The 26,308-nt window shown below is 47.3% G+C and overlaps 2 protein-coding genes across 2 annotated transcripts in view; both read left to right on the top strand.

The window, feature by feature from the left end:
* cacna1g (calcium channel, voltage-dependent, T type, alpha 1G subunit) overlaps window positions 1-26,308 on the top strand; it is a gene marked incomplete at both ends in the record, with an annotated part of 368,718 nt that overhangs the window by 254,100 nt on the left and 88,310 nt on the right. The window contains 5 exon segments of the mRNA XM_083635743.1: window positions 1,586-1,682; window positions 6,995-7,179; window positions 18,402-18,743; window positions 21,944-22,123; window positions 22,900-23,000. Coding sequence (XP_083491869.1) covers window positions 1,586-1,682; window positions 6,995-7,179; window positions 18,402-18,743; window positions 21,944-22,123; window positions 22,900-23,000 — 905 coding nt within the window.
* LOC310775463 (zinc-binding protein A33-like) lies at window positions 9,358-11,509 on the top strand. Its single transcript, XM_083635612.1, has one exon. It carries the CDS (start codon window positions 9,580-9,582, stop codon window positions 10,981-10,983), a length of 1,404 nt encoding a protein of 467 aa, XP_083491738.1. The 5' UTR covers window positions 9,358-9,579; the 3' UTR covers window positions 10,984-11,509.

Below are 26,308 nucleotides of genomic sequence, written 5' to 3'. Positions count from 1 at the left end.
TTTGTTATTGTTACCTATAGTGGTTATTTGCATAAAAAGGTAACTAAATTTGTAACTTGTGTTACAAGCTAAAAAAGAGGTAGCTGTCCAATGTGGTTGCAGGAAAATCCCCAGGTGTTGGAGGCAGCAAAATGAGACATCCGATATTCGAGCAGGGACACCAAGCAGGTGTCCCTGCTGGAATAAAGGATTTTTAATATATTTCAGAGTGCCTCGGATGTCTCATTTTGCTGCCTCCAACACCTGGGGAAATTCCTGCAACCACATTGGACAGCTACCTCTTTTTTTATCTTGTATCAATATATGCCCCATCCTGGAAGAGCACCTGATTTTTACTCTGCTAACCTATATTGATGTCTTGACCCAATCCAGCACTCCCATTTGTATCTTTGTAACTTGTGTTACTTGACAAAGTAACCGGTATAATATTACTGAAATTACTAAATATTTGTAATCAGTTATATTACTGAGTTACTGCCAAAAGTAACACATTACATGTAATATGTTACTTTTGTAATGAGTTACCCCCAACACTGGATACAGTGTGGCGACGTGGGAGACATGAGATCTGGGACAGTAGGGAGGGATAGCGAGAACAACCATAGAGAACAAAACAGAGAATAAACAGATCTGCTGTTTTGACAAAACTCATACTGGGTTGCTGATTTATGTCTTAGCCCACACTGGTGTAAATTTGGAGTGTGCTTGGAGCGTGTTTTGGAGTGTGTGTATGTGTGTGTGTGCAGGTATTTGTGTGTTAGCTTGCATGTGTGAGTGTGAAAGTGACATTACAGTGTGTGTTCCACCACACTGAAGCTCCGTGGTGGCTGTGTACTGGGCCACAGTGGGCAAAAGGGTCAATTTAATACAAATATGTCTGTTTAGTCTTTGAGTTACGCCCCGGGAGAACTGTGGGTTTCTATTCAACACAAGCAAAGTGACTCAGTATATCGGGGCAGGTTCTCTCTGAAAAGCGGCCCCACGTGGCCTTAGAGGCAGAGCACCGCGTGCGCTTCAGTGTGTGTTTCTCTTAGCGAGTCCTTCAGTGTGGTTTCTCTGTGAGTCCTATTACTGTCCTTGCATGGTGGTGACGCCGTGTGTAGCCGGATCCCGTCGACGGGCTTTCTCTCCCTCTCTCTCTCTGTGCCCTTCGACCTTTTGGATCTCTGGGGGATCAGGGACGAGCACACCCCCTCGCTCGCCGGCTTGCAGAGGGAGGTTGCCTCTATAGTGACTGATCCCCGCTCAGATCTGACCCGCCATTGAAGCATCGTGTGGGGTGGGAGGGGAACAGAACTGAGCAGGGATCTGTGTTTCGAGGCAACTTCAACCTGCCTGCTCTCCACTCTCTCCTACTGGACGAGAGAGCTGTCTCACAGGTGTTTTCATTTCACAACTTGACACTGTTCTTATTTGGTGTGTGTTTGTTTGTTTGTATGTATGTATGTGTGTATGTATGTATGTATGTATGTATGTATGTATGTATGTATGTATGTATAATGTATGAGTGTGTGTGTGTGTGTGTGTGTGTGTGTGTGTGCGCGCGCGTGTGTGTGTGTGTGTGTGTGTGTGTGTGTGTGTAAAGGGTGATGACGCTTCTAAATCGGGTTCAGAGATAGATTCCTTCCCTCGCAGTATGGAGGATGTGAACGGCAGCAAGAAGGATGTGTCGGCCTGTGCAGGTGAGGCACACGCACACGCAAAACACACGCACACGCAAAACACACGCAGTGAATGACCACTGCATTAATCCATGCTATAAGAAGAATGCAAATGCTCTAAATCAGCCCTTATGATTTCTCAAAGTTCCTATTCACTTATCAAAACTTGTGCCGTCTGTATTTGCACAATTAACTGCTTGGCATTTCCCCTCACTAATCTTTGCTAGATCCCTGCAGATTACATACTGTGTCGCCTTTGCCAAAAGATGTGGATAAAGCTACGCGAGTTACATCCTCACAAGCCTATCCCGTCTAAACACCCCCCAAACCTGTTTCTATCCACCTTATTTCTAGCTGCCGTGATGCCTTACGTGAAATATGGGTGCTTCTTCCGGTGGAATCCTCCCAGCCCTCCCCTCCCCGTTACGTTGCTGACACAGACACAACATACTGTAGCCCATAGATCTCTGCGAAGTGAGCAACAATCTCCCACAGTTTGACTTCCGGTTTAGCGATTTTAACCCTAAACCCCCGTAGCGCATCCAGCTTGGCAAAAATCTTGTCGATAAATATCCCGAGTTGTTCAAAGAGCAACAGAAATAGCGGATGTGATAGATAAAATTATTACATTCCCTCAAATAAGTCGTCAGACGAGTGTTATTTATTGTGACAAGCAACTTTTTTTTCCCCAGCGTCTGGGTTTTAACGAGGAAATGCGCAAGCTGCAACAATCAGTCACGTTCTAAACCGGACCTTGCACCCATAATTATTTTTACAGCGGGGCATTCAAAAATAAGGTGGATATAAACTGTAAATTCCTGGTCTTTAGTCTTTTCCCAGTTGGCTCCATATCACACTCGGCGGGCACGTACCTGTCTCCCAGTGGAGCCTCAAAGCACACAGCAGTCTCATCCAGAACGCCATCTCCCCATCCTGTTTAATTACCGTTGTCCCCCAGACTGCATAGCCCTATGGAAAGGACTACCGTACAGAGCAGAACTCCCAGACGTCTCGCCTCTGAAGTCTCCCCCTTTCACATGGAGTGTAGACAACTGCTTAGATCGCTGAAAGAGCCTAATTTACATCCTCTAGGCTGGAGATAAAGGTTGGAAGGTGGAGGATATTAGCGTTATTAAAGTTGCATTCCCCACCGCATGTCATGTTTGTTTGTGTTGCTGCCGAACAGAATATTCCCCCCACACGCATCCCATAAGATTAAGGCCCTGTTGAAATATTCATGCTGCCGAATAACAGTATGAGGGCATCCATGTTTGAGTGTGCTGTGTTACTGCGGGTATAGGGTTTCCTTGTGTTACTGCGGGTATAGGGTTTCTTGGTGTTACTGCGGGTATAGGGTTTCCTGGTGTTACTGCTGGTATAGGGTTCCCTACTGCGGGTATAGGGTTTCCTGGTGTTACTGCTGGTATAGGGTTCCCTACTGCGGGTATAGGGTTTCCTGGTGTTACTGCTGGTATAGGGTTCCCTACTGCGGGTATAGGGTTTCCTGGTGTTACTGCGGGTATAGGGTTTCCTGGTGTTACTACGGGTATAGGGTTTCCTGGTGTTACTGTGGGTATAGGGTTTCCTCGTGTTACTGCGGGTATAGGGTTTCCTTGTGTTACTGCGGGTATAGGGTTTCTTGGTGTTACTGCGGGTATAGGGTTTCCTGGTGTTACTGTGGGTATATGGTTTCCTGGTGTTACTGCGGGTATAGGGTTTCCTGGTGTTACTGCGGGTATAGGGTTTCCTGGTGTTACTGCGGGTATAGGGTTTCCTGGTGTTACTGCGGGTATAGGGTTTCCTGGTGTTACTGCGGGTATAGGGTTTCTTGGTGTTACTGCGGGTATAGGGTTTCCTGGTGTTACTGCGGGTATAGGGTTTCCTCGTGTTACTGCGGGTATAGGGTTTCCTGGTGTTACTGTGGGTATAGGGTTTCCTCGTGTTACTGCGGGTATAGGGTTTCCTGGTGTTACTGCGGGTATAGGGTTTCCTCGTGTTACTGCGGGTATAGGGTTTCCTGGTGTTACTGCGGGTATAGGGTTTCCTGGTGTTACTGCGGGTATAGGGTTTCCTCGTGTTACTGCGGGTATAGGGTTTCCTGGTGTTACTGCGGGTATAGGGTTCCCTGGTGTTACTGCGGGTATAGGGTTTCCTGGTGTTACTGCGGGTATAGGGTTTCCTGGTGTTACTGCGGGTATAGGGTTTCATGGTGTTACTGCGGGTATAGGGTTTCCTCGTGTTACTGCGGGTATAGGGTTTCCTGGTGTTACTGTGGGTATAGGGTTTCCTGGTGTTACTGCGGGTATAGGGTTTCCTGGTGTTACTGCGGGTATAGGGTTTCCTGGTGTTACTGTGGGTATAGGGTTTCCTGGTGTTACTGCGGGTATAGGGTTTCCTGGTGTTACTGTGGGTATAGGGTTTCCTGGTGTTACTGCGGGTATAGGGTTTCCTCGTGTTACTGCGGGTATAGGGTTTCCTGGTGTTACTGTGGGTATAGGGTTTCCTGGTGTTACTGCGGGTATAGGGTTTCCTGGTGTTACTGCGGGTATAGGGTTTCCTCGTGTTCCTGCGGGTATAGGGTTTCCTGGTGTTACTGCTGGTATAGGGTTTCCTGGTGTTACTGTGGGTATAGGGTTTCCTGGTGTTACTGCGGGTATAGGGTTTCCTGGTGTTACTGCGGGTATAGGGTTTCCTCGTGTTACTGTGGGTATAGGGTTTCCTGGTGTTACTGCGGGTATAGGGTTTCCTGGTGTTACTGCAGGTATAGGGTTTCCTGGTGTTACTGCGGGTATAGGGTTTCCTCGTGTTCCTGGGGGTATAGGGTTTCCTGGTGTTACTGCGGGTATAGGGTTTCCTGGTGTTACTGCGGGTATAGGGTTTCCTGGTGTTACTGTGGGTATAGGGTTTCCTGGTGTTACTGCGGGTATAGGGTTTCCTGGTGTTACTGTGGGTATAGGGTTTCCTGGTGTTACTGCGGGTATAGGGTTTCCTGGTGTTACTGCGGGTATAGGGTTTCCTGGTGTTACTGCGGGTATAGGGTTTCCTGGTGTTACTGTGGGTATAGGGTTTCCTGGTGTTACTGCGGGTATAGGGTTTCCTGGTGTTACTGCGGGTATAGGGTTTCCTCGTGTTCCTGCGGGTATAGGGTTTCCTGGTGTTACTGCTGGTATAGGGTTTCCTGGTGTTACTGTGGGTATAGGGTTTCCTGGTGTTACTGCGGGTATAGGGTTTCCTGGTGTTACTGCGGGTATAGGGTTTCCTCGTGTTACTGTGGGTATAGGGTTTCCTGGTGTTACTGCGGGTATAGGGTTTCCTGGTGTTACTGCAGGTATAGGGTTTCCTGGTGTTACTGCGGGTATAGGGTTTCCTCGTGTTCCTGGGGGTATAGGGTTTCCTGGTGTTACTGCGGGTATAGGGTTTCCTGGTGTTACTGCGGGTATAGGGTTTCCTGGTGTTACTGTGGGTATAGGGTTTCCTGGTGTTACTGCGGGTATAGGGTTTCCTGGTGTTACTGTGGGTATAGGGTTTCCTGGTGTTACTGTGGGTATAGGGTTTCCTGGTGTTACTGCGGGTATAGGGTTTCCTGGTGTTACTGCGGGTATAGGGTTTCCTGGTGTTACTGCGGGTATAGGGTTTCCTCGTGTTAGTGCGGGTATAGGGTTTCCTGGTGTTACTGTGGGTATAGGGTTTCTTGGTGTTACTGTGGGTATAGGGTTTCCTCATGTTACTGCGGGTATAGGGTTTCCTGGTGTTACTGCGGGTATAGGGTTTCCTGGTGTTACTGCGGGTATAGGGTTTCCTGGTGTTACTGCGGGTATAGGGTTTCCTGGTGTTACTGTGGGTATAGGGTTTCCTGGTGTTACTGCGAGTATAGGGTTTCCTTGTGTTACTGTGGGTATAGGGTTTCTTGGTGTTACTGCGGGTATAGGGTTTCCTGGTGTTACTGTGGGTATAGGGTTTCCTGGTGTTACTGCGGGTATAGGGTTTCCTGGTGTTACTGTGGGTATAGGGTTTCTTGGTGTTACTGTGGGTATAGGGTTTCCTGGTGTTACTGCGGGTATAGGGTTTCCTGGTGTTACTGCGGGTATAGGGTTTTCTCGTGTTACTGCGGGTATAGGGTTTCCTCGTGTTACTGCGGGTATAGGGTTTCCTGGTGTTACTGCGGGTATAGGGTTTCCTGGTGTTACTGCGGGTATAGGGTTTCCTGGTGTTACTGCGGGTATAGGGTTTCCTGGTGTTACTGCGGGTATAGGGTTTCCTGGTGTTACTGCGGGTATAGGGTTTCCTCGTGTTACTGCGGGTATAGGGTTTCCTCGTGTTACTGCGGGTATAGGGTTTCCTGGTGTTACTGCGGGTATAGGGTTTCCTGGTGTTACTGCGGGTATAGGGTTTCCTGGTGTTACTGCGGGTATAGGGTTTCCTGGTGTTACTGTGGGTATAGGGTTTCCTGGTGTTACTGCGGGTATAGGGTTTCCTCGTGTTACTGCGGGTATAGGGTTTCCTGGTGTTACTGCGGGTATAGGGTTTCCTGGTGTTACTGCGGGTATAGGGTTTCCTCGTGTTACTGCGGGTATAGGGTTTCCTGGTGTTACTGCGGGTATAGGGTTTCCTCGTGTTACTGCGGGTATAGGGTTTCCTGGTGTTACTGTGGGTATAGGGTTTCCTCGTGTTACTGCGAGTATAGGGTTTCCTTGTGTTACTGCGGGTATAGGGTTTCCTGGTGTTACTGCGGGTATAGGGTTTCCTGGTGTTACTGCGGGTATAGGGTGTCCTCGTGTTACTGTGGGTATAGGGTTTCCTCGTGTTACTGCGGGTATAGGGTGCCACAGTGCTCCTCCTGTTCTGTCCTTTCCCTCACGGCCAGACTCTCGCCACCATGGCCCCTCTCTTCACCAGCCAGCCTCCATAATCCCTCCCCCCTCATTCACACCTCATCTCTCTCCTCCATTCTTTACATGAAGGCCCGCTCGTCTTTAATCCTCGCTGTCCCCGGTTTCCTTTCCGCTTTACTTCACCCCCCGCTAAAATGTGATTCTCCCCCCTCTCCCTCTCCCTCTCCCCATCCCTCTCCCCATCCCTCTCTCCATCCCTCTCTCCATCCCTCTCTCCATCCCTCTCTCCATCCCTCTCCCCATCCCTCTCTCCATCCCTCTCCCCATCCCTCTCCCCATCCCTCTCTCCATCCCTCTCCCCATCCCTCTCTCCATCCCTCTCTCCATCCCTCTCCCCATCCCTCTCCCCATCCCTCTCTCCATCCCTCTCCCCATCCCTCTCCCCATCCCTCTCCCCATCCCTCTCCCCATCCCTCTCCCCATCCCTCTCCCCATCGCTAGTAGTGCCCATAAACGGGCATGTGGACCTGAAGAGCATGAGCCTGACTCCTCCTCTGATCACCCACACGGCGGCCACCCCCATGCCCGTGCCCAAGCTGCCCGCCGCAGGTGACCCCGTCGTGGGCTACGAGTCCCGCCGAGGCAGCAACGTCTCCATAGAGCCGGCCTGCTACGACAAGTCTCCGGTTAGTATGCCGTCTAGCCACCGGGTTCCATTTCCATTCCTCTGCTCCACAGTGAAACCTTTCTGACCTTAAAGAAGACGTTCTTCGCGATGTCGGACCTATTATAATTTGTCTCTTACATGCCTGTAGTACCTTCTCCACACAGAGTGTTGGCTCCAGAGTCTGCTATCGGTTGAAACAGGGAACTCTGTTGCTTCTTGCTGCTGACAAGGAGTTCAAACGGGGTTTGTCAAAAATCTCTCCACTAAAGCCAGTCTGTGGACACAATATGGCGACTGGCGAGCGAGCGACATATTTCTATTCACAACCCTGGAAAGCAGCAGCACGGAAGCATTTCCACTCAGTTGAGCATCTTCTACCGAACTCTACTGTTTACAGTCTGTCATCACTCCTACTCTACTGTTTACAGTCTGTTCCCACTCCTAACTGCAGATTTGTCAGTTGGGATGGTTGTGGGACAGTAAGCAAGCCGTAGTCTGCCGTTGTTAAGCACATCACATGGCATAAACACATTTTTTCATCAATGGCACTCATACAGTATACATGCTCATGCCAGTGCAAAGTTAGAGTCACAGCCAGTAGCTAGCTGACGCAGAGGCTGAAGACAGGATTGATGAATCATTTGACTTGATAGTTATACCCAACGTTAGTTACAGTTGGTTGCATTTGCTATTGGGCTAGATGTATAACCTGACGCTGCCAGATGGATGGGTTTGCTTCACATTCTGTTTCACACAATTCTCTCGCAAGCAAGAATCCAGCTTGCTTGCAAGGTTACTAGAGATAGGCTCGATTGAACAAGTGGGCTTAACAGGAGTCTGAAAGCTAGCGTTAACGTCATCAACTTTCCAGCAACGTTTTGGGGAACGAATGCTATGGGTTTCTTGCTAAAATAACGTTTCTGCACTTGTGTGCATGTCGTGTGTGTTTGTCTTTGCTTCAATACACCAAGCTTACTTGCCCTAGTGTTTAATGAGAGATAGTTGTGTGTGAAGTCTAATAATGTGTTTTAGGGTTTACTTTCCCTTTAAGCAGAGACAATGCAGACAATAGTGTTAAGTAAATGTCCATTTACTCAAGTTCAGCAATTTTGTGTCTAATTTGTTATTATTAAATTGTAACAAAACAACAACAACATGATATTGGCGTCATATATCGGCCCTCGGCCGCCCTGCTCTGTAAGATAGATATTGTCATCAGCCATAGAAAAACCCATGCGGGTTGACCGGGGTGAGGAGGGGATGAACCCACTTTCACTCAACCTACCTAGTTCAGCCAACTCACATCAAAGATGATTAAGAATGAAAGTATGTATGAAGTTGAGTATGGCGTCTTGTCACTGCCTGCGAGTGCACACCTAAGATAGTCACATGAGAGCAGGGAGTGATGATAGCCCCAGAGTGACCTCCCCTCCCAAAGCCGCCTCAGACAGCAGCTATTCACAATTCAGCAGCTATGTAACCTCTGCATGTTTAAAAATGGAAAGTTGTCTGGCATCCAGGTTCTAACCTCAGTTAAACAAGCCTCTAAGTTTGAGAGAGTTCCAACGAAATGATCAGAAATATGACTGAAAACCACACAATGAGTTGGAAATATCCAGTGGAGCCAGTCTCACTTGACAACATGCCTTAAAGAATTGAGACCTCAGGATTATAATTTAGAAATACAAATGCACTATCTCTCTCTCTCTCTCTCTCTCTCTCTCTCTCTCTCTCTCTCTCTCTCTCTCTCTCTCTCTCTCTCTCTCTCTCTCTCTATCTCTCTCTCTCTCACACACACACACACACACACACACACACACACACACACACACACACAATTACAGTTTGTTCATCTCATCTCACACATCATCTACAAACCTCTTGGAAATCTCTTCACATACAAATCAAACGTGTGTTGTCTCTAGCCTCATCTCACTACAACACCCAGTGAGCAACTCATCTCTGCTCTATGACAGTAAACAGCTGAGCATGTAGGAGTGGCCTGACAAAGCTCCGCCCCTTACCTGACTCACCTCAGACGAACCAAGAAACAGAGCTTATTGTCGTTCCACCCCTCGCTGAGAAGACACACACACGCACACGCACACACACACACACACACACACACACACACACACACACACACACACACACACACACACACACACATCGGGAGACAGATGATAAGATTCGCCTTCAGAACAAACCCACAACTTCCTCTGAGGGAGGACAGCTACAGGAGGGAATACTGGAATACTGGAATACTGGAATACTGCCACCGTCAACCTGCCGCTGATTTGGGAGCGTTAGAAGCGACACCACTCAAAGTCAAAGTAACTTTCAGGGAACTTTCTACTGACTGAGTGAGTTCCTGTTCGAGCATCTCTCCGGTTTGTTTTCAGCGTCACTCGGAGAGAAAATGGCTTCCATACGTGTGTCAGAGGAGGATTTCTCCTGTTCCATCTGCTGTGACATCTTCAAAGAGCCTGTCGTCCTGTCATGTAGCCACAGCTTCTGTAAAGACTGTGTGAAGAGCTGGTGGACGGAGAAACTAAAACAAGAGTGTCCAATTTGTAAGGAAATATCTTTACAGACTGAATCAACTCGTAATTTGGCGTTAAGGAACCTGTGTGAGGTTTTTGTACTGGAGAGAGATCAGATACCTTCAGTAGCTGTAGTAGGATCTGAGCTGCTCTGCAGTTTGCACTCTGAGAAACTCAAGCTCTTCTGTCTGGACCATAAGCAGCCAGTATGTGTCGTCTGCCGAGATTCAAAAATACACAATGAGCACAGATTCAAACCCATCGATGAAGCTGCACTGGTTCACAAGGGGGAAGTTCAGGAATCACTGAAGGCCTTAAAGGAGAAACTGGAGCTCTTTAATACAGTTAAAGGAAAGTGTGATCAAACAGCAGAACACATTAAGGTCCAGGCCCGACGCACAGAGAGACAGATTAAGGGGGAGTTTAAGAAGCTTCACCAGTTTCTACAGGCGGACGAGGAGGCCAGGTTGGCTGAAGTGAGGGAGGAAGAGAAGCAGAAGAGTCAGATGATGAAGGAGAAGATTGAGGGTCTCAGCAGAGAGATAGCAGTACTTTCTGACACAGTCAGAGGCATAGAGGAGGAGCTGAGAGCTGAAGATGTCTGGTTCCTGCAGAGCTACAAGGCTACAGTGGAAAGAGTCAAGTGCCCCCTGCCGGAGGATCCACAGCTGGTCTCAGGAGCCCTGATAGATGAGGCCAAACACCTGGGCAACCTGAGCTTCACAGTCTGGGACTGGATGAAGGAGATGGTCTCCTACTTTCCTGTGATTCTGGACCCAAACACTGCCCATCCAGAATTCATCCTGTCTGAAGATCTGACCAGTGTGAGACAAGGAGAGAGACAGCAGCTTCCTGAAAACCCAGAGAGGCTTGACTGGTGCTGGTCTCTCCTGGGCTCTGAGGGCTTTAACTCAGGATCTCACAGCTGGGATGTTGAGGTTGGAGACAGTAAAAACTGGGGACTGGGTGTGGCAGCAGAGTCTGTGGAGAGGAAGGGACGCATGAAGTCTGGATTATGGGTAATATGGTTCAAAGATGCTAAATACGGAGCAGTCTCCCCAAAAGATCCAGCCACTGCTCTCTCAGTGAAGAAGAAGCCCCAGAGGATCAGAGTGCACCTTGACTGGGACAGAGGGAGGCTGTCGTTCTCTAATCCTGATACTAACACACGCATGCACACCTTCAGACACACCTTCACTGAGAGGCTGTTTCCATTCATTGACACTTTGGATGAACTCTCTCTGAAGATGTTACCCATGAAAGTCTCTGTAACAGTGTAACAGCACAGGTAGAGAAGAAGAAGAAGATACAGCTGTCATAGTGATGTGTGGATGACATTAATAATAATTGAATCTCAATGCTTGTGAAACTTTTGCAAAAATATGTTGTATATGTCAACATTGCTGCATTTCCAACGTTCATTTGAAAATGTTAAGCATATAAAACAACTTGGGTTATGGTTAGGCCAGAGCAATTCAGAGAGAGAGTGGCGTCAGCGGAGGTCCAAAATGCGTGACTCATTAGCCAATGAATAGCCAAGAAGGGGTCTCGCGCTGCTTTTGAAAGCTAAAATAAAGCTGATAATGTACAATTTGATTCTTTAAAAAAAATGTTCATAGTACATCACAAACTGTCCATTTTACTGCAACTCGACAGTGCTGCTTAATCCAGGACCTTACTTCCTGGAACTCTTGAGAGTAAAAAAAAACTGGTCCATTGGAGTGAATGGAGATGTCGCGACTTTTCTATATACATGTACATGGCTCTGGGTTAGGCAACTGAAAAAACTTGGTGAAGGTTAGGGTTTGGGTTAGGGTTAAATAACAAAAATGTGACTAAATCAGCGGAGCAAGTTTTTATTTATTTATTTCAAGAATAAAGTCGAAATGTTGAGATTAAAGTCGAAATTTTGAGAATAAAGTTGAAATACTGTAACGAGAATAAAGACGAAATGTTGAGAATAAAGTCGAAATGTAAAAAAGAAAAATCAACTCCATCAAAACAGGTTAGGAGAGCACCGCCCACAGTGTGTAGCCTACATACTGTACATAACTCAGTCTCCGACTCAGTCAGTGGCATAGCCTTGGAATGTGATTAAACCTGAGTTTCTGAAGTGTTGCAACTGTATTGATGGCAATGCCATATGACTTCAGTTTATCTACCCACCCATCCATATGCCAGAGCACATTGGGACCTTTACAGTGACAATGCCTGTGTCTCAGACACCGCGCCTGCCCGTCCTCCACACACTCAGGATCAATCAACTTGATCAATCACTTACTGTATCTTGTGATACAATGAACATAGCCTCTCTGTATTGCACGCTGCACGGCACGCAGGTGTAAACATCAGCCATTTCCAGCTATTTCACTTTGCAAGAATGCGGCCACCTCCAACTCCAAGTTTCTCCTTCTGAACAGCCGTAATTTTCAGCACAATCTTATCAAAGTCCTAGGCTACTTTAACACGCTGTGTTTATGCGGTAAAAGAGAGAGGATTTCCTTGTTACTAAAACCAATTCTGAAGTACAATTTCACTAATTCATCTGTGTGCAATTACAGAGAGGCTATGTTGTATCACAATAGGCTACAGAAAGTCAATTGATCAAGTTGATTGATCCTGACGTGTGGAGGACAGGGGCGCAGCGTCTGAGGCATTACCGCTGCAAAGGTCCCAATGCGCCCTAGCATATGCATGGGTACGATCAACTGAAGCCATATGGCATTGCCATCAATGATTGCATTGATGATCTTTACGTTATTGATATGATACAGCAGCTTACAGTTAAGAATACAGTTGCAACACTTCAGAAACTCACGTTCACGTTCCAAGGATACCACTGACTGACACTGTCAGTACTGTAAGGCGATGTGCTCTCCTAACTTGTTTTGATGCAGTTGATTTTTCTTTTTTTACATTTCGACTTTATTCTCAACATTTCCTCTTTATTCTCGTTACAGTATTTCAACTTTATTCACGAATTTTCGACTTTAATCTCAACATTTCGACTTTATTCTTGAAACAAATAAAAAAAACTTGCTCATCTGATTTATTTTTTCTTCTGCCTGGTGCTTAAATTTAAACATTTTTCACAACTTTTTTCACAACGAATGGAAACTTTTTTGTCCCTCCTGTCATTGGAAACAAAAACAAAAATCCTGTATTTTTTTATTTTTCATCATGCATGGCCCTAATACTCTGTCGTAGGATAAAGGTGCAGACAGAGAATATGTTGTGCAAAATTATTTCTAGACTGTATCAGGTGTTTTTATGCATGGATCCAAATAACTCTATATGTATAAAAGAAAGATGGGAGACTGAATTAGAACAGGAAATACCGGTTGATATCTGGAAGAATGTATGTTCGGTGGCACACCTACACATGCTCAAACTCTTGGAGAGAATTCAGGTGGAAGACTATAACCAGGTTCTTTAGAACACCACATATAACAGCTACGATAAATCCTTCCATATATAGTAAGCTGGAGAAACCGTGGAGCACAGGTGGGCAACTATATACACATATTCTGGTCATGCTCAAAATTGGAAAATTACTGGAATGACATATTTCGATCTGTTAGAGAAATAATGCATATTGACATCCCACAAGACCCAAGACTCGCTCTGTTGGGAATGACACCAGATGGGATAGAAGGAAGGACTCAAAATTATCTTCTTCAAATCTTACTCACAGTAGCAGTGAAATGTATCACTTTGAACTGGTTAAAGCCTGACCCTCCCACTTATAATTTGTGCTTACAAAAATTAGGGGACGTGTATGAAATGGAGCAAATAACATATTCACTGAGACTTCAAAACCATTATTTGCTAAAAGGTGGAGCCCTGTGATGATGATGCTGTTAAAGGGATAGTTCAGTTTGTTTGAAGAGGGGTTGTATGAGGTACTTGCATACAGTCAGTGTACTACATGCAGTAGAATGCAGCTGGTGCGGTTCCAGTTTGGAGAAATTGAGACAGACCGCGTCAGGCAAGTAGAGCTGTCTGCTGAGTGTGAAGGGAGCCATGAGCAAAAACGTAAAAAAAACAACAGAAGAAATACATAAAATGCTTCTGTACTGCTCACCTGCCATAATCTAAGTCTCCACAAGCTCTGAGATGCCAAGTTGACTTAAAAATACATAATTTACTTCCTGTTTTTAGCTGAAATCTGCACTGTAGCCAGGTGCGGCAGTACCTGCTAATACAACAAGTGGAGTTGCTGCGCCTGGCTACCTTGAAGATTTAAGCTAAAAACATGGTGTACTGTAAATGATGTATTTTCATGTCAACTTGGCATCTCAGGGCTTGTGGAGACTTGGATTATGCCAGGTGAGCAGTATAGAAGCATTTTATGTATTTTTTCTGTTGTTTGTACGTTCTTGCTCATGGCCCCTTCACACTCAGCAGATGGCTTTACTTGCGGCTGGTCTTCATTTCTCCAAACTGGGACCGTGCCAGCTGCATTCTATTGCATGTAGTACACTGACTGTCTTCAAGTACCTCATACAACCCCACTTCAAACAAACTGAACTATCCCTTTAAGGCAATAAGATAAGCTCTTACCTCACCTCAGACAGGGGTTTGTTTTTGTTTTTGCTTTAGTTTTTTGTCCTTTTTGTCCTTTCTTTTTTCTTTTGCTGTATAAGGTGTACATTATTGTGTAATCCATGTGTGCACTATGAATGGGAATGGGTGATTGTGTGTGTAGGTATGTGTGTGCAAGTACAGTATGAATGTCTGGATATAGAACAATGTAGATTGTCACCCAGGGGTGGTTGAATACTTGTATTACCTGAGCGCTTGAGTGTGCATAGGTGAGAGTATATGAATGTATTATATCATCCCTAAAATGCTATGAAGCTAAAGGGGACGATCATTGTTCTCATTACTGCTTAATTTGTTTATTGTCCATGTTACTGTGTTTGAACTGCTGTAATAAAAAATAAGTACCAAAAAATATATACAGTATATACTAATAGCACGCTTGAATAAACTTCTTTTTTGGAAGGGCTGACAAAACCAGATCACCGTGCCAGCAGATTGCGGCGCCGGTAACGCACTTTAACCCCACAGCAGTCTGTGCTGAGGTAACTTTAACCCCACAGCAGTCTGTGCTGAGGTAACTTTAACCCCACAGCAGTCTGTGCTGAGGTAACTTTAACCCCACAGCAGTCTGTGCTGAGGTAACTTTAACCCCACAGCAGTCTGTGCTGAGGTAACTTTAACCCCACAGCAGTCTGTGCTGAGGTAACTTTAACCCCACAGCAGTCTGTGCTGAGGTAACTTTAACCCCACAGCAGTCTGTGCTGAGGTAACTTTAACCCCACAGCAGTCTGTGCTGAGGTAACTTTAACCCCACAGCAGTCTGTGCTGAGGTAACTTTAACCCCACAGCAGTCTGTGCTGAGGTAACTTTAACCCCACCGCAGTCTGTGCTGAGGTAACTTTAACCCCACAGCAGTCTGTGCTGAGGTAACTTTAACCCCACAGCAGTCTGTGCTGAGGTAACTTTAACCCCACAGCAGTCTGTGCTGAGGTAACTTTAACCCCACAGCAGTCTGTGCTGAGGTAACTTTAACCCCAACCCCACAGCAGTCTGTGCTGAGGTAACTTTAACCCCACAGCAGTCTGTGCTGAGGTAACTTTAACCCCACAGCAGTCTGTGCTGAGGTAACTTTAACCCCACAGCAGTCTGTGCTGAGGTAACTTTAACCCCACAGCAGTCTGTGCTGAGGTAAATAAAAAGACTTGTGTGATTTCCTGATTAGTGAAAGTAGGTGTGAAATGGTGGACCTGTGTCATGTTTACTCTGAACTCCGCTGTGTGGAGCCTACAAATAGCTTTTTTGGCTAACCCCATTCACTCAATTTCTGCTCGCTGTCTCAACTGACAGCTGCCTCTGGAGTCAGTATTCTCTGTGGACAACTACAGTAGTTCATGTATGTAAGAGACAAATGATACACTGTATAGGTCCAAAATCTTCACATTTATCCTGTAAACCATAATGGCAGCTTTCTACATGCTTCCTCGCTGCTGCAAACAGCTGTCAACTCAACACTTTCATCTGTTCATACTCGGATTACTGCAAAGTGTATTCCTGCCTCGTTCAAAAGTGGCTCTCATCTCCAGCAGCAAGGATTCAGTTCTCACCAAACCCAAAAGATAAGATTATGTCACCCCGATTTTAGCATTTTTATGCCTCCGCCGGCGATAGCCAGGCCGGAGGCATTATGGATCCGGGTTGTCCGTCCGTACGTATGTCCATCCGTACGTATGTCCGTCCGATGTTCATTAACGCGATATCTGAGGAACGCCTTGACGGAATTTCATCAAATTTGCCTTAAACATCCACTTAGGCTCAAGGATGATCTGATTAGATTTTGGTGGTCAAAGTTCAAAGTCACTAACCTTGCTTGCAAGATGGATAACCTCGCGAGATCAAAAGAGATTCTCTCGACGTATCCATCTTGTCATGCACAGGCAGTTAAGATGATTGGTCGAACCATGCCGGCCCGACGAATCAGCGGCAGCCGTAGGCGGGCTCAGGCTCGTCTGGGCAAGTAGTGGGTACATGGTCTTTGTAGTTCTTTTCACTCGTCAACATGGCTGCCGCCGCGGAAGTGACAGGCAGTCTGAATGAAATTGAATGTAACATTCCCAATTCTATGTATTAAATTCTAAAAAACGACCCTCAACATTTGGGAAGGCTAAGCCACACAACTAGTTCGTTATAATCTAACTAAATGCTTCGAAGGTGACTTTACGACCGTGAGGACTCAATCAATGAATACCACGGAGATCAGCCACAGGCACCTTCGGCGATCTGATTGGTTGAAGTTAACACCCACCAGCGGTGATAGACAGATGGGTCATCCAATCACCTGCCAAGTAGCTTGGAAAAAGTGCCCGCCTCCGTCAGCGGGTCTGGTTACTGCATTCCCAGATCGACTGGTTTAGTGAAACTATGTGGAGCTATACCGTCCATCTGGCAGCGTCAGGTTACAAAGTCACTGTGACCTCTCGAACGCCATTTTCAAGTTTGTTAACGCGATATCTCAGGAATGCCTTGACGGAATTTAATCAAATTTGCCTCAAACCTTGACTTGATCTCAAGCATGAACTGATTAGATTTTGGTCGTCAAAGGTCAAAGGTCAAGGTCACTGTGACCTCTCGAACGCCATTTTCAAGTTTGTTAACGCAATATCTCAGGAATGCCTTAACGGAATTGAATCAAATTTGCCTCAAACATTGACTTGAGCTCAAGCATGAACTGATTAGATTTTGGTCATCAAAGGTCAAAGGTCAAGGTCACTGTGACCTCTCGAAACGCCATTTTCAAGCTTGTTAACGCGATATCTCAGGAATGCCTTGACGGAGTTTCATCAAATTTGCCTCAAACATCGACTTGGACTCAAGAATGAACTAATGGCGGAGGCATAAATCCGCGGTGCGGTCGTTCTAGTTACACTAGTTACCTGTTACATGTACCTGTGCATAGACTCGGAATTGATTTTAAGATTGTGCGATCACTTTTAAGGCACGGATGGATCTGGTACTAATATCACAGACCTCTCCATGACAGCAGGTTGTAAGACAGAGAGAGGAGTGGAGTTGAGCATGTCAAAACCGGTCTCAAAGATTTTTTTTTTTTTCTTTGCATTTTTGATGTTCAAAAGTAGGCAGTGCCCCGCCCGGGCCCAAACCGCCGTACCGGTTCCGCGGCCTATGCATGAGGCCACCATTAATACAGTGTGTGTGAGGATACAGTAAGTATCTCCCAACTCGTATCTGTGACTTGATTATCTGTCCTGCTGATGAGTTGAGCTCATGATGATGGATGATGATTAATGTGGCGGTTCCCACTGCCACTTACTGCTGCCACTGCCACGCCCTGTTTGACAAACTGCTCATCAGGGTAACGGCCTGGGAAAATAAGCGCCTGTCTGTCAAAGTGAATCTCAATTCAAGGCCGCTCCACTCAATTCACCTCAATTCAGTGATCTCAATTCAGTGTGCTTTATTGGCATCAAAGATCATCATTTTGGTCTGGTGAAAGGGGGTAACAAGTAGGCAACCGTGAAATTGCACTAATCAAGATAGGTTTTTGTTGTTTGTTGTTTTTTCACTTTTTTCTATTACGCAAGTTTAGATGTAGTTGAAGAATGCACTCAATATAACAAAGGATCACTAATTGCTGATAATTTTTTAAGCAAAGTAAGCTTGTTCAGGACAAACCAACCTTGTTCACCAACTTTCAGAGCTATTTTCTCTGGATGTAGCTTTTAGGAGTATGAACATTCAAATAAGCATAATATCTTCTTTTCAGATTTCAATGTATGACTGTTTTCTTTCAGATTTCAATGTATGACACATCATTTGAAAGCTTACAATCTGCACTTTGATAATCTGTAAAAAACTGAAAAGTGACCGTGGCGTGGCTTACTTGGACCTACCTACCAGTCCCTGCCACAATTATAATGTCATTTAGCAGATGCTTTTATCTTAAGTGATTTTGACATGAAACCTGCCTGGGGGGGGCGTGGCATGCTTCATTGTTTGGCCAGTGGAGGATCTGGGTTGCGGCGAAATCAGTTGATCCACCGCATCTTGCGGAAGTTTGTGTTTATGTGGAAGCAAAGACATGTGAATGCATCTCTCTCTCTCTCTGTCTGCCTTCCTCGTCCTCTTCTTCCTCCAGACCAGTGCCCGTAGCTCCTCCCCCTACGCCCCGTGGAGCTCGGGCAGCGGGCGGACCAGCCGTCGCTCCAGCTGGAACAGCCTGGGCCGCGCCCCCTCGCTCAAACGCCAGAAGCATCAGTCCGGGGAGCGCCGCTCGCTCCTCTCCGGCGAGGGCGGCTCCAGCTCGGAGGACGGCGAGGGCGGAGGAGAAGGAGGCGGAGGAGGGCTGATGGAGGACGACGACGCCTCGCTGGCCAGAACCGACTCCATGTCCCGGTCGCAGACGGGCCCCCGACACCGGAGGATGGAGTCGCTGGAGACTCGGAGCTCCATGGACCTGCCCCCTGACACTCTGCTGCAGGTACGCATCTGTCATCCTCTGCCACGCCTCATTTGTGATCTTGTGGTTGCAGGTTCGAGCCCCTGTCTTACCTCCGGCTTGGTTGGGCGCCGTCCATACAAGCACAATTGGCTGTGGCTGCGGGTGGGAAGCCAGATTAAGTGTATGTGTCCTGGTCGCTGCTACTAGTGCCTCCTCTGATTGGTCGGGGCACCTGTTCGGGGGGGAGGGGCACTGCGCTACATCCTGCCAATGAAAGTCCTTCCTGTCAGGTGAAAAGAAGTGGCTGTATCAGAGGAAGCATTGTGCTAGTCCACAACTCTTCCTAGATCAGCAGAGGGGGTGGAGCAACGACCTGGACAGCCCAGGGGGGATTGGCCAAGCACCATTGGGGAGAAAATGGGGGGGGGGGGGGGGGGGGTGGAAATCCAATAAAAAAGTAGACCGAAGAATGCACATCTAATGCACATCTAATGCGTTATTGGTGCAGTTTCAACAATATAACAGAAAGACAGCTCAAAAGTCCGCTGTGGGATTTACCGCGGATGACGAAATCGAAACTTCATTCAACAGTGATTATTAATCATAATATGCACAGGCACAGCAACACTAACGTTATTCAATCACGGTAACATTACCGTCCACCCAGTCACTCAGTCAGGATTGTTGCCTGGTCAGCTCCGCTTCCTGATACATTTGTCACACTTGACGGACAGCTGCCATGATGAGGCATAATGTCGAGCCCAGGTACTGTGTGTGTGTGTGTGTGTGTGTGTGTGTGTGTGTGTGTGCGTGTGTGCGTGCGCATGGATGTGTGTGTGTGTGTGTGTGCGTGCGCATGGATGTGTGTGTGTGTGTGTGTGTGTGTGTGTGCGCGTGCGCATGGATGCTTGTGTGCATGTTTCACCGGCTTTGAGCCTTCTGTCTCCCGTCACTATTGACCTTGAGATGCTCTCTCTCTCTCTCTCTCTCTCTCTCTCTCTCCCTCTCTGTCTCTCTCTCCCCCCCTCTCTCTCTCTCTCTCTCTCTCTCTCTCTCTCTCCCCCCCTCTCTCTCTCTCTCTCTCTCTCCCTCTCTGTCTCTCTCTCTCATGTTACGTAGAAGCGGCACACTAGATGTTGCTCCCATGAACGTTCATTATGTTCACCTGAAACTTCACACGTGGTGGTGGTGGTACAGTATACAGTAGGCTAACAATACATGTCATTCATTGGAGCTGACTTGGTGCACAATGACAGTAATAAAACTAGTTGGATTTATACAAACATGCTCTTGCTGATATTCGTAACATTTACATATCAATTCAATGTTCAACACAAGACAATTTCCCTCAATAACCCAGGTTTCCATGGATTGATTTGATTAAATAGTTGGGTTAGTTGACTCAGGCGAGGATGTGACACAGTGACATCGAACAGGCGGCCATCTGGATACAAGATGAAAAATGTCAGAGCAGTTTGTCAGAATGCGACACATGATACAGTACATGAGCAAGCGAGCAAACACAACAATGCTCTGCTGCGTCCACTTTGCAACATGTACACGTTTAAAACGGAGTCAGTTAGGATTAAGCTGTTTGCTTCGCCAGATAAAGCAAAAAATATTGTACAGAACTCTTAGAGGTGAGTTAACCGGGTTAAACTTACATTGATCAAGTAGCAAGAATGATATCTTAACTTTGAGAAAGGAAAACACTAACAATAACACTGCTGTGAGATAGACTAAACCAAGCATCATTAATAGCAAGTATTATTATACCAAGGATCACAATTCATTTGACAATGATGTACTGATGATTAATAATGTAGCACCTTTGAGATCATCAGAGTACTGTAGCCTATAGCATTTATGGTATATGCCAATTAGTCTGACTGGCTGGAAGCAGGCTGCAGGGATAAGCTCTGTATTTCAGTTTGAGTGAAGGGAAATCCCCTTCTGCTCCCTGCGTGTCTCAAATGCCTCTGCCACTGTGAAACAACAACGCTCGCTAGCAAGCTAGCCTCCTACTGTACACTCTGAAAATGGCAAGTTTTGACGAAGATTTGGATTGTGCAATAAAGCAGGTCCGCTTGGTACCTTCGGTGGATGGTTGTAAATATAACATAGCCTTTCCCCCCGATATACCGGAGTGAAAGTAAGAGCAGCCAGACTCTCTCCTGCGCTGGTACAGTGCGGAGCGGAGAGAGTCTGGCAAGCGAGACTTTATGCCAATTGCTATACTGTAGTATTGGTAGGTTAAGACCAGACTTTGCCTGGGTCCAGAGTCCAGACAAATCCACCCGCTCCACCGAGTTGAGAGGCGGCTGCTTCAGGGTCTGCCATCCTGACATGCAACAAGTGCCGAGGGGGGACTAACACTTAGCCAATCTGTGACAATAAACAGCGCAAGTTGTGCCGGAAACCCTAATTAGGCTTATAGGTTATTTTCAGGTGATGTCACGTCAAGATGGCGACCGGGGCGAGACCATTGACCATTGGCCTGTTCGCAAACCACGTGATCATGCTGCGGGGGCAACCATCAGCAGGTTACTTAGGAAAGCATGAGCAAAATCTGACAAGTTGCTGGAAAAATCGCTTCTTTTCATTGTATATGGATCATATCCTGTATGTTTTGTAGTCTTCTGGTGATACCTGCAGCGTGGAGCGGCATCCAACCCTCTTGCATACTCGCTTTTCTCCATCCTCCATAGTAGCTCTGGGAGAGCTGCCCCTCAGACGTCACGCAGACGTCATCGGAATCACGTGGTCAAAAACAAGCTATTCTGGGTCTCTAAGAAATTAAACCAATATTGATAATAATCCGGACAAAGCATACAACTAACACCGTTGTCAAGTGCGCCAGACCTACATGTAATAACAACAATGGCAACCGAAGCTGTTTTAAACCGATTCAAAGTACAGTACCACTTACTTTGAAATCTGAACAGCACTCTGCTTTAAAGACATTTATTCAAAGGGGGGGATGATTTTTTTTTCAATCTCCCAACTGGATTATATTCAGGCGAATATGTTGGTCTCTAGTGATTGGTTAGGGAAAATGGAATTCCCATGGGGGATTTCCCCTATGGAAATCGGTTAGAGTGGAGGTGATGTCAGACTGAGGAAGGAAATGGAATGCAACGAGTTGACAATTCAGTCTGATATCAGGCTAGACCAGACTATCAGTGTGCATATAAATATACCCACTCTCTCTCCCCCCCTTCCCCTCCATGTCGCTATAGGTGCCCTACCTGTACCGCTCAGCCAGCATGCACAGCTCCAGACCGCCCTCGCTGGGGCACCTGCGGCCCCCAGAGCACAGTGACTGTAACGGGAAGGGCTCTCCATCGGCCCTGGGCCCCACACAGCTCTCCGTGGAGGACAATACTGAAGACGACAATGCGGAGGAGGAGACCAACCTGGTTAGCCTACATGTCTGTACTGTATCTGTGTGTGGTCCTGTCTTTTGTTTAGGACCAACTGTCCTCACAGGCATAGACAGATGAGGAAAACACAGGGAGGACATTTCTCACTTATAGAGGGGGTCAGTGTCGTGTTTGGACTTGAGTTTAGGTTTACGATAGATTTACGATGTGTGTACGAGGTGGCTCAACCTGGCAGCACGCGTACCACGGAGGCTCGGTCCTTCGCGCGGCCGACCCGGGTTAGAATCCGACCCGCGGTCCTTTGCCGCATGTCATCCCCTCTCTCTCTCTCCCCACCTTTCCTGTCTGCCTCCTGTCCTATCTGAATAAAGGCAAAATGCCCCCCAAAAAAAATAAAAATAAACCCAGATAGAATTATGATTATATCATGTCATGTAGTGGTGAATGAACCATAGGGAAGGTCCTCACAAGTAACACAACATTTTGTGTGTGTTTGTGCGTGTATAATAATAATCTTAATCTTACAGCACTTTTTCAAAACGAATAATACAATTATCTTTAACAATCAAACAAAACCAAAACTAGGGAATTAAATAGTAGCTAAATGGAAGGTAAAAACAAGATAATATAAATTTAATTTTTCTTTTTAATGTATGTGAGTGTGCAACAGGAACCAGAAAGATGATATCTGTGGATCCTGGGTGTCGAGCACAATATCTGACATGAAGTGATTGCATAATGTATGAATAATACACTCTCTGAGTGTGTGTATGAGTATATGAGTATAACTCTTTGCCTCTGGCTGGCTGCAGGGGCGTTTTGCCAGATCGTTCCGCTGGCTGGAGAAGAAGCAGCCGGAGTGGTGTCGTCAGAGAGATACCTGGTCGCTCTACCTCTTCCCTCCTGAGTCTAGGTAGGCCTCACCCCTCTCCTCCTCCCTCCTGAGTCTAGGTAGGCCTCACTCCTCTCCTCCTCCCTCCTGAGTCTAGGTAGGCCTCACTCCTCTCCGCCTCCCTCCTGAGTCTAGGTAGGCCTCACCCCTCTCCTCCTCCCTCCTGAGTCTAGGTAGGCCTCACCCCTCTCCTCCTCCCTCCTGAGTCTAGGTAGGCCTCACTCCTCTCCTCCTCCCTCCTGAGTCTAGGTAGGCCTCACTCCTCTCCTCCTCCCTCCTGAGTCTAGGTAGGCCTCACTCCTCTCCGCCTCCCTCCTGAGTCTAGGTAGGCCTCACCCCTCTCCTCCTCCCTCCTGAGTCTAGGTAGGCCTCACTCCTCTCCTCCTCCCTCCTGAGTCTAGGTAGGCCTCACTCCTCTCCTCCTCCCTCCTGAGTCTAGGTAATCCTCACTCCTCTCCTCCACCCTCCGTCCATCTTCCCTCTCCTCAGTTGTGTAGGTTCGTTAGCCTATAGTTTGCTGTCCTTATGGTATATTGTAGCTGCATAGGGGCAGTATGTGACAAATTATATTATTCGCAAAATGTTGAAATAGCTAGCAAAATAATGTAGCCACATACATTTATGCACCTGTTCTCCTTGTCTCGTCTTCCAACGAAGATATAGTAATGAATAATTAATTGCATGAATTGGCTGCGACGAGGATGTGAGGCGATGGTTCTCAGCAGGACGCCGATGGATTTTGGACACTCGTAAAATTATATGGCATATTTTCCATAAACATATAAATTCTTATGACTGCATATGAAGTGTTAAAAGGCACTTCATGACATTTGAACACATAATCTATATCGAAGTTAATTTAGTCAGCTGTCCTTCAGAAGCACCATAAGCATTGATGTCACAGAACTCAAAAGGTCAGTAAATGTCATCGGAGGGAGAAGTTGTCACAATATTTTTTTATGCGCGCGCCCCCCCCCCCATGCATCAAGATCATGTCAGAGAAGAAGCAGAAGACGGGTCTGGCGGGAAACGGGACGTCGTATTTTTGCTTTTGAATGCGCGCTGACAATAGTTTTCCCGAGGGTTGTGTGTGTGTGTGTGTGTGTGTGTGTGTCTGTGTGTGTGTGTGTGTGTCTGTGTGTGTGTGTGTGTGTGTGTGCGTGCGTGTATATGTGTGTGTGCGTGCGTGTGTATGTGCGTGCGTGCGTGTGTATGTGTGAGAGTCTTGGGGGGGGGGGGGTTGGGAGTGCATTTGAACTTGACATTAAAGGCCTCAGCCAGACGTGTGGCCCCTCCAGCCGTGGGAGTGGAGCTGGCATGGGAAGCGTGTGGTTGCCTGTGTACCATGTGTCCTCCCCCTCCCCCTGAAGGAAGCCCATGAATTCTTGAACATCAGCGCTCGATCTGGCATGCAGATATCAGGGCTCTGGAGTGCAGATATCAGGGCTCTGGAGTGCAGATATCAGGGCTCTGGCGTGCAGATATCAGGGCTCTGGAGTGCAGATATCAGGGCTCTGGCGTGCAGATATCAGGGCTCTGGCTTGCAGATATCAGGGCTCTGGCGTGCAGATATCAGGGCTCTGGAGTGCAGATATCAGGGCTCTGGTGTGCAGATATCAAGGCTCTGGAGTGCAGATATCGGGGCTCTGGCGTGCAGATATCAGGGCTCTGGAGTGCAGATATCAGGGCTCTGGCGTGCAGATATCAGGGCTCTGGAGTGCAGATATCAGGGCTCTGGCGTGCAGATATCAGGGCTCTGGAGTGCAGATATCAGGGCTCTGGAGTGCAGATATCAGGGCTCTGGCGTGCAGATATCAGGGCTCTGGTGTGCAGATATCAGGGCTCTGGAGTGCAGATATCAGGGCTCTGGCATGCAGATATCAGGGCTCTGGCGTGCAGATATCAGGGCTCTGGCGTGCAGATATCAGGGCTCTGGCGTGCAGATATCAGGGCTCTGGAGTGCAGATATCAGGGCTCTGGAGTGCAGATATCAGGGCTCTGGAGTGCAGATATCAGGGCTCTGGAGTGCAGATATCAGGGCTCCGGCGTGCAGATATCAGGGCTCTGGAGTGCAGATATCAGGGCTCCGGCGTGCAGATATCAGGGCTCTGGAGTGCAGATATCAGGGCTCTGGCGTGCATATATCAGGGCTCTGGCGTGCAGATATCAGGGCTCTGGAGTGCAGATATCAGGGCTCTGGCGTGCATATATCAGGGCTCTGGCGTGCAGATATCAGGGCTCTGGAGTGCAGATATCAGGGCTCTGGCGTGCAGATATCAGGGCTCTGGAGTGCAGATATCAGGGCTCTGGAGTGCAGATATCAGGGCTCTGGCGTGCAGATATCAGGGCTCTGGCGTGCAGATATCAGGGCTCTGGAGTGCAGATATCAGGGCTCTGGCATGCAGATATCAGGGCTCTGGCGTGCAGATATCAGGGCTCTGGCGTGCAGATATCAGGGCTCTGGCGTGCAGATATCAGGGCTCTGGAGTGCAGATATCAGGGCTCTGGAGTGCAGATATCAGGGCTCTGGAGTGCAGATATCAGGGCTCTGGAGTGCAGATATCAGGGCTCCGGCGTGCAGATATCAGGGCTCTGGAGTGCAGATATCAGGGCTCCGGCGTGCAGATATCAGGGCTCTGGAGTGCAGATATCAGGGCTCTGGCGTGCATATATCAGGGCTCTGGCGTGCAGATATCAGGGCTCTGGAGTGCAGATATCAGGGCTCCGGCGTGCAGATATCAAAGAGGAATGAGCCCCAGTCAGTCTGTGCCGTGTGACGAGCGATCTCTGCCTCGCGTGACAAAACGGCGTCTGCATCGTCACATAAAGTACATTAGCATATTATCCCCCGCTGTACACTTGGACAGATACATTATGAGCCAACAAAGTGGATTCGATGCAGGGTTGAATCCCTTCCAGTGCCATACATCACAGCCACGTTTTCCTCTCTCCCTCGCTAAAGGCCTCAGAGAACCTTTTCATGTCTGCTAATGAAAGTCAAGCATAATTAATGACTCCTAATTCCACAACGGTTCATTACCGACTCACTGTATGCGAGAGGAGCTCTCTTAAATTGAACGGGAATGTTTCACGGCGTGTGTGTGTGTGTGTGTGTATGTGTGTGCGTGTGCATGTGCGTGTGCGCAGCGTGTTTCAGTCCATCTCCTTGTCATATGTAAGATATTCTGTCAGGTTTTACAGGACACGTCTTTTTTTTTATTGCAATGTGAACATTTATATTGTGAGAAATATTGAGCCATAACTGTGCACTACCCCGCGCGTCCGGGTACACCCTAACAGGGAATTGGCAAAGTACAATTGGGGAGAAA

The sequence above is a fragment of the Poromitra crassiceps genome (assembly GCF_964638095.1).
Source record: "Poromitra crassiceps genome assembly, chromosome: 4".
Taxonomy (NCBI): domain Eukaryota; kingdom Metazoa; phylum Chordata; class Actinopteri; order Beryciformes; family Melamphaidae; genus Poromitra; species Poromitra crassiceps.
The sequence above is the reverse complement of the archived record's forward strand: the minus strand, read 5'-3'. Positions and strand labels throughout refer to the sequence as shown.

What these genes read in the sequence shown, in the direction of transcription:
- LOC310775463 (XM_083635612.1), top strand. Translation starts at nt 9,580, where the DNA reads ATGGCTTCCATACGTGTGTCAGAGGAGGATTTCTCCTGTTCCATCTGC.